This window comes from Meles meles, chromosome 18 (genome assembly GCF_922984935.1).
Source record: "Meles meles chromosome 18, mMelMel3.1 paternal haplotype, whole genome shotgun sequence".
Classification (NCBI taxonomy): Eukaryota; Metazoa; Chordata; class Mammalia; order Carnivora; family Mustelidae; genus Meles; species Meles meles.
Genome location: NC_060083.1, coordinates 20,024,295 through 20,039,440, shown reverse-complemented (window position 1 = coordinate 20,039,440; position 15,146 = coordinate 20,024,295). Strand labels below are relative to the sequence as shown.

Below are 15,146 nucleotides of genomic sequence, written 5' to 3'. Positions count from 1 at the left end.
CCGGCGGTGGCGGCGGCTGGAGGTGGGGAGGTGGGGGCTGGGGGCTGGGGGGCGGGGGGAGAAGTGGTGGCGCTGTCCTGGGTGCTGAGCAGGCAGATTTCTGGCTCCTTCGGGGCTGTTCTCTGCGAGCTCGGCCCAGCCTTCCCTGATGCCAGTCGGATTCTTCAGTCTCTCTGGAGAAGCATCCCCCTCAACCCTTGGGCTGTGGCTGGGGTTGGGCAATCTTCTAACTGTGGGAGGCCTCCAGACAAAGTATCACTTGGACTTGAGGACCTTTGCCACTCAGACAATGGAGGTAAAAGTCTATTTGGAACCATGGACAGAGGGGCCGGGTTCCACAAAAGGCAGAAATGATTCTATGGATTCATGCATCTTTCCCAAAGAGTGTTCTATGGTGTGTTGCTGTGGAAAGTATGATGCTCAAAGGTCCAATAAGTTTGGGAAATGCTGGGCTGGACAAAATCAGACATGTCTCTTCACTGTGAGAATTTGTAGCACCCTTCCTATGGTTTTACACATCAGATTCTTGCAAAAGGGTTTCCCAAACTTAAGGGACCTTGGAAAACCTTATTTTATTTTTTTTAAAGATTTTATTTATTTATTTGACAGACAGATCACAGGCAGGCAGAGAGGCAGGCAGAGAGAGAGGGGGAAGCAGGCTCCCCACCGATCAGGGAGCCTGATGTGGGGCTCGATCCCAGGACCCCGGGATCATGTTTTGAGCCAAAGGCAGAGGCTTTAACCCACTGAGCCACCCACGCGCCCCAGAAAACCTTATTTTAGACACCATCTTGGGGCTGGTGTTCCACAAAACACACATGGGGAAACTCTGAGCCAGGGGCCGTATTTCATACACAGACAGGACAAAGAAAGACAAGGAAGGACAATGTTGGGGCAGGTTCCTATGGAGGAACCCAGAACCATTCCAATCTTGATCACTAATGCGCGCCCTAACCTTGGGCTAGTTTCTTTTGCTCTCTGCACCTGTTTCCCTGTCCAGAAAATGAGGTGTGATGCCTGGCCTGTGACCGATCCTTGGTAAATATTTGTTAAGTAAACGAAGGACCAGATTGGATGGGGTCTCTCAAACCGTGTTTAGCCACATGATCCTAATGATAGGAGAGGGCAGGCCCTGGGCCCGTCTGCCTGAAGGGAAATCTGTCTGCACCAATTGCTGGCTGTTCAAACGTGGCCAACTCAGCTCTCTATGCCTTGTCCCCCCCAACCCCAAAAATGGAACTCATAATAGTGTCTACCTCAGAGTTGTGTTGTGAAGCCTAACCGTTTTTGAGGGGGAAAGGGCGCTCGTAATCATCATACTCAGGCAATAGGTTTCCAGCAAACCAGGACATGGTGAGCAGGGGTTTCAGTGAGGTAATGCCTGAGACCAAGAGGCCATTCTGCTTATGTAGTTTCTGTCACGTTGTTCAACTGAGAGCTATGCAGAAGGCCAGTTCGTGGAACAGCTCCCCAGTGGGGCCTCTCAGGGTGCCAGAGCCTCTAAAACTCTACAGAACAGTCTGAGAACCACAGAGATTCTTTTCAGCTCTCCTGGACCACGAATTCTGATTCCCTGGCCTGCTGCCCCTCTCCCCGCTGACACCGGGTCCCTCTGAGGGCACAGACCTCACCCCTGATGTGCATCACCTTATCCTGATCCCAAATGTCCCATCAGCCCTTTGACTGACCAAGGAGAGAAGATTGGCAGCCCCCATGGGCTGTATGGGTTGTGGATTTCTTTTCTTTTTCTTTTAAAAAACATTTTATTTATTTGTTTAAGAGAGAGCGTGCACACAAGCAGGGGAAGTGGCAAGCAGAGAGAGAAGGAGAAGCAGGCTCCCTACCGAGCAGGGAGCCCAATGTGGGGCTTGATCCCAGGACACTAGGATTATGACCTGAGCCTAAGGCAGACATTTAACCGACTGAGACACCCAGGTGCCCCTGGGTTGTGGATTTCTTTCCCCAGCCTCCCTTTGCCTGTGGTGTGCTTATGTGTGCAGGGATGGGGATGGACCCCCTTACATCACCCGAAGGGAGAGGGCCTACCATGTGATTAGAAGAGAAACTGAGGCAGTGTGGTTGATGATCTGCCAAGATGGCCCAGCAGCTGGGGGCAGGGTTCCTTTGGAAGCCCTGCCCCTCGTCCTTGCCCCCAAAGGAGGGAAGCAGCCCTAGGTGGCAGCAATATGGAAAGTGTTCTTAGACTGTGTTCTTTCCCCAGTCTAAGTCATGAGTGCACCAGGAAGGGGGTCCAGGTCAGGAGGTGGGTTATGCGACAGGATGAGTGTGGGGCCCCCGGCTGGGGAAAACTGGCGACCTGGAGGATTAAGGGGCCAGAGGGCTGGATGGTGCTGGGATTAAAGGTCCCTGAGGAGCCTCTGGCAGCTCTTTTCATGGCAGAAGCACGTGGGCGGGAGCCCAGGGGGGTCAGCCCTCACTCTCTGCCTCTCACCTCCCCCTGCTGCCAGCCTCCTCAGCTCGGGCTGAATGTGCACTTGGCCTGCCCCCTCCCTCCACGGTGCTGGGCCCTATTCAGGAGGCAGCTGCGAGGATGCTCCCCACTCCCAGCTCCCCGCTGGGCCCCTGCCTGCGGCCCTTTCACAGCCCGCTGCCCCCACCCCCCACCCCCAGCCCCCAGCCCCCATCAGGCTGCCTGGAACCCGCCCAGCCCAGACCTCATCCTGAGAACGACCCACTGCTGAAACTGGATGAATCCAGGGCATGGGGCACGTGGCAGGAGGGTGCTTGGGGGCCTTCCACACATTATTAATGAGGAAAATTACATTTGTAGGGTTTCTTTTCCCAAAAGCTCCAAGCCACAGATCTTATTACCCCCCACCCCCATACCCAGCCTTGAAGGAGTCCCAAAGGCCGGATGTGTCTCCAGGAGGGCCAGCCAAGCCCCTATATCAGGGATGCTCCCTGCTTTGCTTTGCATGAGGCAAGAGGAGCCAGACACTGAGTTCCTGCCGCCCTCGACCCTCAGCCCTGAGAGCCGTGGCCCCACGTTTGCTTGATCCCACTGCAACCTGAGGGGATGCTGGGCACGCCTGATAGATGAGGCAATTATGGCTTATACGAACTAGTTAGTGGCTGAAACAAGAATGGGGTTTTGCCTTGTTCTGTGCAACCTCCTTTAGAAGCCCTCAGTTTTCTTCTGGGACAAGGGACCTACCTCTGTCCGCCTTCTGCTCGCGTCCTCTCTCTCTGATTCTTTCTCTCTGGGTCTCCCTCCCTCTGCCCCCACCCCCACCACCATGCCCATGGTCTGCCTCTGCTCTGGCCCTCTTCTTCCCAGGTGGTGGGCCCGGAGGGGGGTGTAGAAGGCATCTTGTGCGAAGCCAGCCCCTTTCCTGCCTCTCCCTCCCCACTAGGCACCCTCTGTTATCCTCGAGGCCTCATTATTAGGGTAGCGATGACCCCCATTGTCTGGCCTGTCTGGCTCTGGCATGAAAGGTAGAGTTTTGGCAGAGAAGGGAGACTCGGCCTGTTTCCAGCTTATTCTGCGTAGTCTGGAGCCTGTAATATGCTGGGGGCAGGTCTGGTGGATGGGGAGGGGGCGGCTCCTGGAGCCACAGGGCAGCCCCTGTCACTAGGACAACAGCAGGGAGCCCTGGGTGGGGGGGGGGAGGGAGAGCAGGGGAGCAGGTGGTTCTTTGTCTGGAGCTGGAACAAGGGCGAGGGGCCCTTGCCTGATCCCAGTCCTCCACCCTGCTGCCCTCCTGAGCCTCTGAGGCAGCCTCAGGGAGGGGATTAGTGTCCCAGCTCTTGAATGAGAGGCCATTGGGCTTTCTCCCCCAGACCGGGTCAGGAGAGACTCCACACTGTGGGCCTATCACCTTACCCCCTGCAGTGCTCATGGCAGGGTGGCACAGGGGAAGACTGGAGTTTCCCAGGACTCGGCACTGATTCTCCACCCCTTATGCTCACCCCCAACCTCAGCCCACCTCACACAAGGGGCCACGTGAGGCCAGGCCAGTAAGTCAGGGGGCCTGTGTTGGCCTGTGGGAGTGCAAGGGGTCCCAGGTACCAGAAACAGACCCTCACTGGCTGTCATTGCCACTTTCCCATCCAGACCTCACTTTCCTATCTGAGCAATGGGCGGGGGAGGTTGGGGGCAGGGAGGGCATGTCAGAACTATTGCCATGTGCAGCTCTTTTCTTGCCTTCAGAGTCTGTGTAGTGTGGACCATGAGACTCCTCGAGTCCCCCTCCTCTCCCTCCTCTCCCTCCTCTCCTCTCTGATCCTTCACTTTTACTCCAGAGCCCTAGAGCAGCCCCTAGAGGCTGAAGGTCAGTGACCCCCCAGGTCTAAGCCACCACGATGCAGAATGCTGCTTTCAGGCACGTCCCCTAACCTCTCAGTGCTCCTTTCCCTGTGCCTCGATATCCCCAACTATAATATGGGGCTAGTAACAGGACCTGCCTCATGAAGTTGTTGTCGGGGGTCAAAGAAATTGTAGACATAAAGTGCTTAGAAAGGTGTTTGGCCCCTTGAAAATAGCAAATTTTTATTCCCCCCCCTTTTTTTTTTTTAAAGATTTTTATTTATTTGACAGAGAGAGACACAGCAAGAGAGGGAACACAAGCACAGGGAGTCGGAGAGGGAGAGGCAAAGCTCCCTGCTGAAAAGGGAGCCTGATACGGGGCTCGATCCCAGGATCCGGGCACCATGACCTGAGCTGAAGGCAGATGCTAACGACAGAGCCACCCAGGCGCCCCCAGCAAATTTTTATTCTTAAAGATCTTTATGGTGCAGGGAGGGGCTGAGTTTCCTGAAGTACTCAGTGGTATGAATCAAATGGGTATCATCCCTGGAACCTGGTATTTGGAATGGAGGGTGGGGACAAGCCTCTTTGGGGATGGCTTCCCTCCTTGAGTTCTGGGAAGAATTTAAACAGCCCAAGACTTGTGACTCTTGGCTATTTCTCTTGGGTTGTCTTAGAGGTACTACACACTGAATCAGCTTTCCTAAAATAGTCTCCATTGACCTTTTCTAGAAAAGAGGGGAAATGTGGGCTTGGTCATCTGGGCCCCCCTGTCCTGCCCACAAGGACATCCATGGCGTCTGTTGGTCTTTTCAAACCTCAGCCACCCACCAAGGTGTCTGTGGGCTCGGCAACTTCGTGTGGGGAGGCACGTGGTGAATGGGACAGCTGCCGACATTGGCGAGAGATGGTTCTCGTCACTTTCTAGCAGGGTGTGTGCTGGTGGCAGGGTAGATCCTGGGTTAGGGGGAGCTCTGTGTGGAAGAAGGGGCTGCGGAAGAAACATGGGAAGTCTGGGAGCTTCTCTGGGAGAGAGGAATGAGATCCTTTTCTACCCGAACCAATGGTACTTTCCCTGGAAGATTGGTATCCTTCTGTTGGTCCCAGTACCACCATGTATCTGTCTGCCCAGGAAAGGTTTACAGAATGCCAGTCATGCCAGGCTCCTGCTAAATCCTGGGGTCCACCATGCCACTGGCACCTGAGACACGGCAGCCCAGGGAGGAGCCCCAGGTAGGAGATCAGAGGGCTGGGCAGGCTGGTGGCCAGAGGTTTGCCCAATGCACAGCAGGGAGCAGCCAGAGCAGCCTCTGTCCTGGGAAGTCCCAAGACTGTACAGAGTTGCTGGACAGGGTGAGTCAGAGTCTCCCCGGGAGATGAGGGTGGCAAGGGGCCCCTGGGCAGAGGGACGCAGATATGCAAAGCTGCACAGTGTTTCTGGGGAGCCCCACCCAGGCCCGCGTGCATGGCTGTGGGTACATGCGAGTGTGGGTGTGAGAGGTGCCAGCAGCCATGTGCGGCCAGATTTGCAAGGCTGGGCCCCTGATCCCTGGAGCCCCCGGACCTCAGCAACCTGCACTGGACTCTCTCTGGCCCGCACCCTGGGGGTTGCTCATCTTCCTCCCCTCGCTGCCTTTTCCTTCCTGCTCTTCCTCTTGTACAGGGTTAGGACTAGGGGTGAACAGGAGGGAGCTTAACCTATCTGAGGCTCAGTTTCCCTATCTAGGCACAAGGTGGTTGGCTCGGGTGATCTCAAAGGGCTCCAGAGCCTTCTGGGTCTTTAAGTGGTTGTCCATGCCCTATGCGGATTCTCCCATGGGGGCCTTGGACACATTGCCGACTCGGCCTAGGCCTCGGTTGGCAGAGGGGCTGGGGACGGGCCAGTGTGTGGTGATGGAGACGAGACACCTGCAGGGCCCCACTGACCCGGCTGCTGTCTGTGCTTCTCCCTCAGTTTGACCCTGGGAACACAGGCTACATCAGCACAGGCAAGTTCCGGAGCCTCCTGGAGAGCCACAGCTCCAAGCTCGACCCGCACAAAAGGGAGGTGCTCCTGGCTCTCGCCGACAGCCATGCAGATGGGCAGATCTGCTACCAGGATTTTGTCAACCTGGTGAGCACCCTGGGGCCTTCACCGCTGGGAGGGGCCTCTTCAGGGGTTATGGCTAAGAAGACCTTTTTACAGAACTCAAGGGATCTTTTGGTGCGCAGCATTGAAAATGTCCAGGCTTCAGAAGGTGAAAGGGCATCACCGAGGAGCTGGTTTCTCTGTGTCCCTTGGTTCTGCCTTCTGCAGTGTCAGCATGTACCCAAAGCCCCCGACAGCTCCAGACTCCCCCATGTGGCAGCAAAGTGGCTGCAGCTGTTCCAGCCCTTACACCCTCTGGCCTCACCATGCTGGGGAAGAGATTGGGTCTCCTCTGTGGTAGTCCCCACACAAAGCTTGGGATTTCCTCCCTCCCCTTGGGTTAATTTGGGTCCGGTGAGATGTGTTGATTGACTCAAGCCCATCAGTTCCCATCCGTGGAGCGGGGGGTGGGGTCAGTTCCACGGAGAGGGAGGGCTGGGAGTAGGAGGTGGGAAGGAGGGGAGCTGGGGAGTGGATGCTGGGAGCAGGGGGGACATGGGTGAAGGGCTCCTCAGACCTGCTGGCTGATGTCCTGGGTGGTCGGAGGGGCTGAAGACAGGAGGCCTGTGAACCCTGCCCAGGGGTCCAGGGTCTTGGAGCAGGGGCTTCCTCCTCACTGGGGGTTACTGCTCTGCTGTCATGGGGGCCACTATGGAGGGGTTGGAGTGGGGTTTGGTGGGGTTCAGCAGGAAGCATCCCACCAGGGACATGAGTAGAAGCTAGATGATCCAGCAGGATGAATTCCAGGCCAGACGATTGCCCTCAGTTTCCCTGGTGGCGATGCAGAGCTAGTCACTCCTTTTCTTGTCACCCGTGGAGGAGCAAGAGTAAAATGATCTGTGTGAGGTTCCCCAGGCTCCTGGAATTCCAATGGACTGGTAATGGGGGCGGCCAGGTGCCAAGTGCCAAGTGAGCTTTCTGATCTGGGTGTCCAGGCTTTGGAAAGGTTCTCATTGCCTCTTGAGGGAAGCCTGCCTTTGCCCAGAGGTTAGCATGATTTCAGGGAGCAGCTGTAGCACTTTTAGGGGTGAAGAAATCTACTGTTCAGAGTGGACCCAGAGAGCAGACCTCCTGGAAGGTGGGGGGACAGAGCTGAGCTAAATGGGGGAGAGGGGACAGTCAGGTTCATGGGAGGAGGGGCAGTGGAAGTGAGCCCTGTGACTTGGAGCCCAGCAGTGCCAGCAAAGACCAGGTCACAGGTTTGAGCCTGCATCTGCTCATCCACAGCCCAGCATGCCCTGGGCCTGCCCGGCTCAGGCTTAGGGCAGAATGAGGGCTTTGCCGGGCCAGTGAGATACTTCTGTCCAGCTGCAGGTCTGTGGGGTCTCCTGTGTGAACTCCAGCAGTGAATGGCTTTTTCCTGTAAGGATGTCTGTATTCATGTTCTAAGCTGGAGCAGCAAGCCAGAGCCTGGATTCTCGTGAGGAGGGCTGTCCTGCAGACTAGGACTAAGGAGGGGGCTCTCCAGGAGGGAAGCTCTCAGGAAGGCAGAGTGTCTAGGGGCTGGAGTCAGGTAGACCTGAGTTCCTCTACCTTTGCCTTTCACAGAGAAAGATCTCCTGATGAAGCCAAAGGAATCCCTCTTCAGAGTTGTCACAAGGATTCAATAAGATGGAGTATTTGAAAGATTTTGTTATCTCTAATGTTCTTCCCCCAGGTGAACTCTCCTGCATCCTTTGTGAGCCCTTCCCCAACCCAACCCAGGCCCAATGAACCAGCCTTATCCGGAACCCCCACAGTGCTTTGCCCAGGTCTCTCTTAGAGCACAGACCACATTGTATTATAGCTGGGTGGCCAAGGTTGTCATGTACCGGTGTGTAGGTTGTGTACTGTGCAAGGAAGCATGCCAGTAAGATGAATGGGGTCTGAAATCTGGCCTGGGCTTTGTTCACCAAAGCCTATAATGGGTGCATCCACCTGCAAGAGAAGACTCCCTTATCTCATGGCACAAGAGTACCCTTCAGGCTGGCATGGGCTCTGGAATCAGATGTATCTGGAATTGAAGCCTGACTCTTTGGGTCCTTGAGAAAGTTGCTCACCTTCTCCAAGCTTTAGCTCCTATCTTTATTTTGTATTTATTTATTTTTTAAAGTTTATTTACTTAAGTAATCTCTGTGCCCAGTATGGGGCTCGAATTCACGACCCCAAAATCAAGAGTTGTGTGCTCTTCTGACTGAGCCGGCTAGGTGCCCCTAGTCCCTATCTTTATAATGTAAGGATAGTGTTATGCACCAAATAACTAGTATTTGCCTCTCCCTGTAAGGCCCAGGATGCCCGAGACGCAGCTCAGTCTAGGCACATCAGGTTGCAGGAAAATGGTGGGTGTGTGTGCACATTGCTTCCCTGTCCTCGTGGCAAGCCCACCCCTGGCGTCAGTCTTCAGGGTGTGGCCAGAGCTGTGTTGTGAGTAGGCTGTGCTTATTCCGGGACTGGGAGAGAGGATGGTAAGAGTGGCCGCCAAACAGGCTGACAGGGGCACCTGAGCGGCTCAGTCGACTAAGTGTCTGACTCTTGATTTCAGCTCAGGTCATGATCTCAGGTCATGAGATCGAGCCTCGTGTCAGGCTTTGCTCTGAACATGGAACCTGCTTAGGAGTCTTTCTCTCTCTCTCTCTCCCCCTTTGTCCCTCCTCCCTGTGCAGTCTCTTTCTCTAAAAGTAAATATAAAAATCTCTTTAAAAATCTCTAAAAATAGGGGCTCCTGGGTGGCTCAGTGGGTTAAAGCCTCTGCCTTCGGCTCGAGTCATGGTCCCAGGGTCCTAGGATTGAGCCCCGCGTCGGGCTCTCTGCTCGGCGGGGAGCCTGCTTCCTCCTCTCTCTCTGCCTACCTCTCTGCCTACTTGAGATCTCTGTCTGTCAAATAAATAAATAAAATCTTTTAAAAAGAATCTCTAAAAATAAATTTTAAAAAATTGTAAAAAAGAAAAAAGATAACCGTTTGACAACGTGATCCTGTCTTGAGCTTGCAGTGAGTGAACATGGAGGCCCAAGGCCTGCCGGTGTTTCCAGAACGCCTTCTGTGCCACCAAGAACCAGAGCCGAGCTTTGTAGGCATGGAGAGGATGAGAATAGGGATCAATGGAAGGGGTTCATGGGGGAAGGCCTACTGGAGGGGCTGAGCCTTTAGCCAGATTTTGAAGGTGAAAGACTATAGAACCCAGGAAAGAGAAGGGGGACTGAAGACTGATTCCAGCTGGCCTGCTCTGAACACAGACCCTCTCTGGCTACTCCCTCCTGACACAGTTTCATACCCCTGTGCCTTGGTCTGGCCTGGTTCACCTGGCCAGCCCTCTCTGGGCTTCTGTCATTAGGTTTAGCCAAATGTCCCCTGCTAAGGCCACAGCCCCAGGATTATGTTGGTAGTCGTCACCTTAGCTCCCCAGGTAGCCCTGTGGCCCTGGGGCTGGGAGAGCTCTGTCTCCCCATAAGAAGGGTCTGGAGCGTGGCTGTAGAGGGCACGTATGAGGCAACAGAGGCCCTGGGAGGCTGGAAGGCAGCAGGACCGACCACTTGGTTTCTGGGAGTTAGGCTGGCCACAGAGTGAGGCATCCAGGACTCCAGTGCGGATTCATCGTGGCAGCCTTAGGCTGTTGGGGGTAGGACGGGTCCACAGACAAGGTTCTAGAATCAGTTCCTGGGCTTGCCAGGCATTACAGGCCCCTTAAAAGGCCCTCGGGAGTGATGGCCTCCCACAAGCACAGCTTTGGGATCTAGTTCTAGAGACCTCTCTACAAACCCGCCCATCTAACCAAGGTCTGCTCCCCTCTTCCCAAGGAAAGATGTCCTTCAGTTCTCACTCAGTTACCACCTCCTGCAGGAAGCCCTCCCTGATCACCACCCCAGGACCCGGCTGGGCTTCCGTCTGCTTGCTCCCTCAGCAGCCTTCACTGGGAACCACGATTGCTGCTTGCTTACTTGTCTTGAGCACTGGTGCATCCCTTGTGTCTGGCAACGTGCTGACACTTAGTCGTTGCCCCATAAGTTGTGATGACCTGCTGATGGATAGGTGCATGGAAGGAAGGAACGGCAAACGTGACTATAGTAAGGCGAACAAAGCCAGGCTTACTGGGTTTGAATGTGGTGGGTTCTTAAAAACTCTGTGACTTAGTAGAATGGAGTTATTCCTAGTCCTCGTCCAACAGGTAGGCTAGTTAAGACTATCCAGTGAGCCCAGCACACAGGAAGAGCTTAGAACCACCTCGGCCGTAGAAGAGCTCAGTGAATACTGCTTCTTGCTATTACAGAAGCCAGGGGAAGGCGGGATGAGGCCTGGTAGGCCCAAGGAATGTGCTAGCCAGGGAAGAAGCTCAGGGTTCCGCCGAGACCCCCGTTCTGATCCTTCGCCCCACTGTCTGTCCCGCGCAGATGAGCAACAAACGGTCCAACAGCTTCCGCCAGGCCATCCTGCAGGGGAACCGCAGGCTCTGCAGCAAAGCCCTCCTGGAGGAGAAGGGGCTGAACCTCTCCCAGCGGCTGATCCGCCACGTGGCCTACGAGACCCTGCCCCGGGAGATAGACCGGAAGTGGTACTACGACAGTTACACCTGCTGCCCCCCGCCCTGGTTCATGATCACCGTCACATTACTGGAGGCAAGGACTTGGATGGGGGAGGCGGGGGGGTGTCTGGGGGGGGGGGCGCTGCTTAGCCTTGGCCTGAAGGGCGGGTGAGAGGGGGAGCAGGAGGCTCCTGGAGACCCAGTGGGGAAGGGCGGCGTCTTCTCCCAGTGGCTGAGGATCCACTGTCGTTTGCCAGCCAGGCCCCATGACAGTGCCTGCAAGTGTGGCTCCAAGCCTTGGACCACAGGGACATCCTGAAGATTATTACCAAACGAGCCTCCCCACAGCAAAATCCCTGAATTTCCACCTCTACCTTAAGTGAGGCAACACAGGCCATGTAATAAGTTTGTTGATTTGGGGGTAGTTAGCCAAGCTAAGTCCTTAAAAAACAAGTTATTTTCGTTCCTCCGTGAGTGGGTGACGCGGCCAAGTTCTTTGCTCCCCCGGGACTCCATCTCCCACCTGTAAAGTAAGGGTAACCAGACGTGCCCTCCTCCCATAGGACTCCTCTGTCTCGAGCCAGAGTGGCTGGTGGTGCCTTCGGAACCCAAAAACATGACAAATGCCCATGGGAGGGGTTGTTTATGAACAGGTAGATGTGGGCTGAACACATTTTGAGAGAACATTCCCCCTTTAGGGAATCATCTATACCTATTGTTATTCTGAACGCCTCTGCTCATGCAGCAGAATCCGAACAGAGGACTTTCTGAATCAGTGCCCGAGTGTGAGAAACTGAATTCTTTAGGCTGTTCAGCCTAGAACCCTGTGGGCCCCCAGCCCCAGGTCCTGAACGGCGTGCTGTAAGTCTGCAAAGGTTTCTCTTCCAAAGCCATGGGCTTAATTACCACCCCCCCAACGCATATGTTCTTGTAAAGTTGATGCCGAATGCGGATCCTTAAGCCCCGTGGCATCCTCCTTCTTTTTTCCTAAATCAGACTAGCTGGTCTGTATCCCCGCGCGCCTCCGTTTGTTGTTATGGCTTCACCGGAGTCCATGTTGAAGATGCGATTTTTCTGAGATATTCTTGGACTCGTTCTCCAAATGCTTTCTGTGTTGGTCTATTTATTAAGTTCTATTTGAGGACCAATAATAATGAGCTGCCTCGGGAGCTGTATTTGCTGCCAGGCCACCCGCATTGTGAAAGATGGACAGAGCGGTTCTCCCGGAGAGCCAGGGGAGTCCTGCTGGGGGGCCCGAACCCCACACTAATTATAGCTTCATTTGCTGCGTGTGTGACGGGCACCCGGCTGGCTCTCCGTGTACTTTACCCCATTCAAACCTCACAACCACCCTGGAAGGGTAGGTGTTGGCATCCCCATTTCCAGATGAGGAGACCAAGGACCAGAGATTTCAAATAACTTATCCAAGGTCATCCAGAGAGGCCAGATTGAGTGTCCAGATTGGTTTCAAATTTCCAGAAACTTCAGCCATGTAAATTCAAACCACCCATCTGGAAGATAATACGGAAATAACTATTTCCAAGTACTTGTACTAAAGCCCAACGTTTTTGTTTTACATGCAGTTCTAGGAACTTGGTTTTCTGGTTCCATAACAGAGGCTGGAAAGGACACAGTAGGAAGTTACTAGAAGGGGCTCACGACCAGCCAGCAGCAGGGAGTGAGAACCCGGTTAATAACCTGCTAACAACCTGGCAATACAGGAGAGAACGAAAAATGTAGAAGCAGGCCTGAGTCTTAAAGAAATAGGAATCTGGGGCTGTTTACTGTAGGAGTGAAAAACCCCATCCGTTGCTGGAGAAGACTTCACTCCCACAGCCCACATTAATACCTGAGACGACTTCAGAAGAGCACGCATACCCTGTGAGGAGGAACACAGGCACATGGATGTTGTATTTTATCTTATTTTATTTTATTTTACTACTTTTGTTTTTTTGTTTTTTTTTCAGATTTTATGTATTTATTTGACAGAGGGAACACAAGCGGGGGAGTGGGAGAGGGAGAAGCAGGCTTTCCACTGAGCAGGGAGCCCGATGCGGGGCTCCATCCTAGCACTCCAGATTCATGACCCGAGGCGAAGGCAGATGCTTAATGACAAAGCCACCCAGGCGCCCCTATTTAATTATTTTTTAAAAAGTTTATTTAAGTAATCTCTACACCTAGCACGGGGCTCGAACTCACTGCCTTGACATCAAGAGTCATGTGTTCTTCCAACCAAGACAGGCACCCCTGAATGGTGCATGTTATTTTAAAATTTTTATTTTATTTATTTTAAATTAAATTTTATTTTTTCTCAGTGTTCCAGGATTCATTGTTTATGCATCACACCCAGTGCTCCATGCAATATGTGCCCTCCACAATACCCACCACCAGGCTCACCCGACACCCCACACCCCTCCCTTCCAAAACCCTCAGTTTGTTTCTTAGATTTATTTTTATTTTTTAAGATTTTATTTATTTGGTTGAGAGAGAGAGACTAGGGGGAGAGGTAGAGGGGGAGAGAGAGAGAACCCCAAGCAGACTCCAGACTGAGGGCAGAGCCCAATGCCCGGCTCGATCTCACGACTCAAGACCATGACTGGAGCTGAAATCAAGAGTTGGCTGCTTAAGTGACTGAGCCACTGAGATGCCCCCAAATGATGCATTTTAGAAAAGAAATAAATACACTTTTAGGGGTAAACAAGGATACCTCAGTCATCTGCTGAGGCAGTTCATGTGGAGCGCTGGTGATGAGGCAGAGAGACGGGAACCTTGGGGCACTGTGTGTGGGAATGCAAAATGGCGCAGCCATTACTGGAAGCCTAGCACCAAGGAGGTGTGGGCAGAGCCCATGGGACCATGTTGTGACCATTTAATAGAAAATAATCAAACAGGGCGCCTGGGTGGCTCAGTGGTTTAAGCAGCTGCCTTCGGCTCGGGTCATGATCTCTGGGTCCTGGGATCGAGTTCCGCATTGGGCTCTCTGCTTGGCAGGGAGCCTGCTTCCCTCTCACTCTCTCTGTCTGCCTCTCTGCCTACTTGTGATCTCTCTCTGTCAAATAAATAAATAAAATCTTTAAAAAAAAATTAAAAGAAAAATCAAACAGAGGGGCGCCTGGGTGGCTCAGTCGGTTAAGTGCCTGCATTGGCTCAGGTCATGATCCTGGGGTTCTGGATCGAGCCCCCACACTGGGCTCAGCAGGAATACTGCTTCTCCCTCTCCCTTTACCTGCTTGTGCTCTCTGTCAAATAAATAAATAAAATCTTAAAAAAAAAAGAGAGAAGTGGAGGGAGAGGTGGTAGAAAGGGAGGCTGGGTTCTGGCCGTGTGGGCATCCCTCGTCCCCAGAGGAGGAAAGGGGCCAACTGCCGGTAGGGATTCTGGGTGTTAGCCGCAGAGGGGCTGGCGGGCTGCCCTGTGTGTAGTGATCGCCATCCTGTGTGTAGTGATCGCCATCCTGTGTGTAGTGATCGCCATCCTGTGTTTTCATCCAGGTTGCCTTTTTCCTCTACAACGGAGTGTCGCTGGACCAGTTCGTGCTGCAGGTGACCCATCCGCGATACCTAAAGAACTCACTGGTTTACCACCCGCAACTCCGCGTGCAGGCCTGGCGCTACCTGACCTACATCTTCATGCACGCAGGGTGAGTGCCCGTCTTGTTTTGCCCTCGCCAGCGTCCCTGTGGGAAAGTAGGGCCAGAGAGCCTGGACTGAAACACGTATTTTCATTCATTTTTGTCTTCGTGGGCTCAGCACTTGAGGTGGCTCCTTGAAACTTACCTAATACCAAAACAGAGGAGTTAATTATTGACAATGTATGGGAAAGGGCAAACAGATGGATGACGCTCAGTTTCAGCCCACGGTGAGAGCAGCATAAATGTAGGTTCTATGTTTGTTCCGAGCTTCCTAGCAGCCAAGGCAAAAAGGGAAGTGCAGTTAGCAATCAAGTCCGTTGTCTGCAGACTCTGCGTGGTGTGTGTGTGTGTCTCTCTCTGTATGTGCCTCCATAAGTGAAATAAAGGACAGATTTCTTCAGAGTGCCTTTCTCCCAAGGTGGTCTCTGTAGCTGATGAGTCTTTTTGAGGAATTCTAGAAATACTGGTAGTTTCTGTTGACAGATCTGTGGCCTCTTTGGGGGCTGGGATACAGTCAGTTCTCATGGGTGCCTATGAGAAAGATCTATTGTCTGGCCTCATGAGAAGGATCTACTGTCTGGCCAGGTAGTCAATCCAGAAATCAGTGTGGTAGAGGGGAAGGAG

General features: G+C 53.5%; 1 protein-coding gene across 2 annotated transcripts in view; it reads left to right on the top strand.

The window, feature by feature from the left end:
* RHBDL3 (rhomboid like 3) overlaps window positions 1–15,146 on the top strand; it is a 44,488-nt gene that overhangs the window by 10,242 nt on the left and 19,100 nt on the right. For both annotated transcript variants that reach the window (XM_045983752.1, XM_045983751.1), the window contains 3 exons: window positions 6,222–6,380; window positions 10,761–10,985; window positions 14,383–14,531. In XM_045983752.1, coding sequence (XP_045839708.1) covers window positions 6,222–6,380; window positions 10,761–10,985; window positions 14,383–14,531 — 533 coding nt within the window. The remainder of the gene's footprint in view (window positions 1–6,221; window positions 6,381–10,760; window positions 10,986–14,382; window positions 14,532–15,146) is intronic.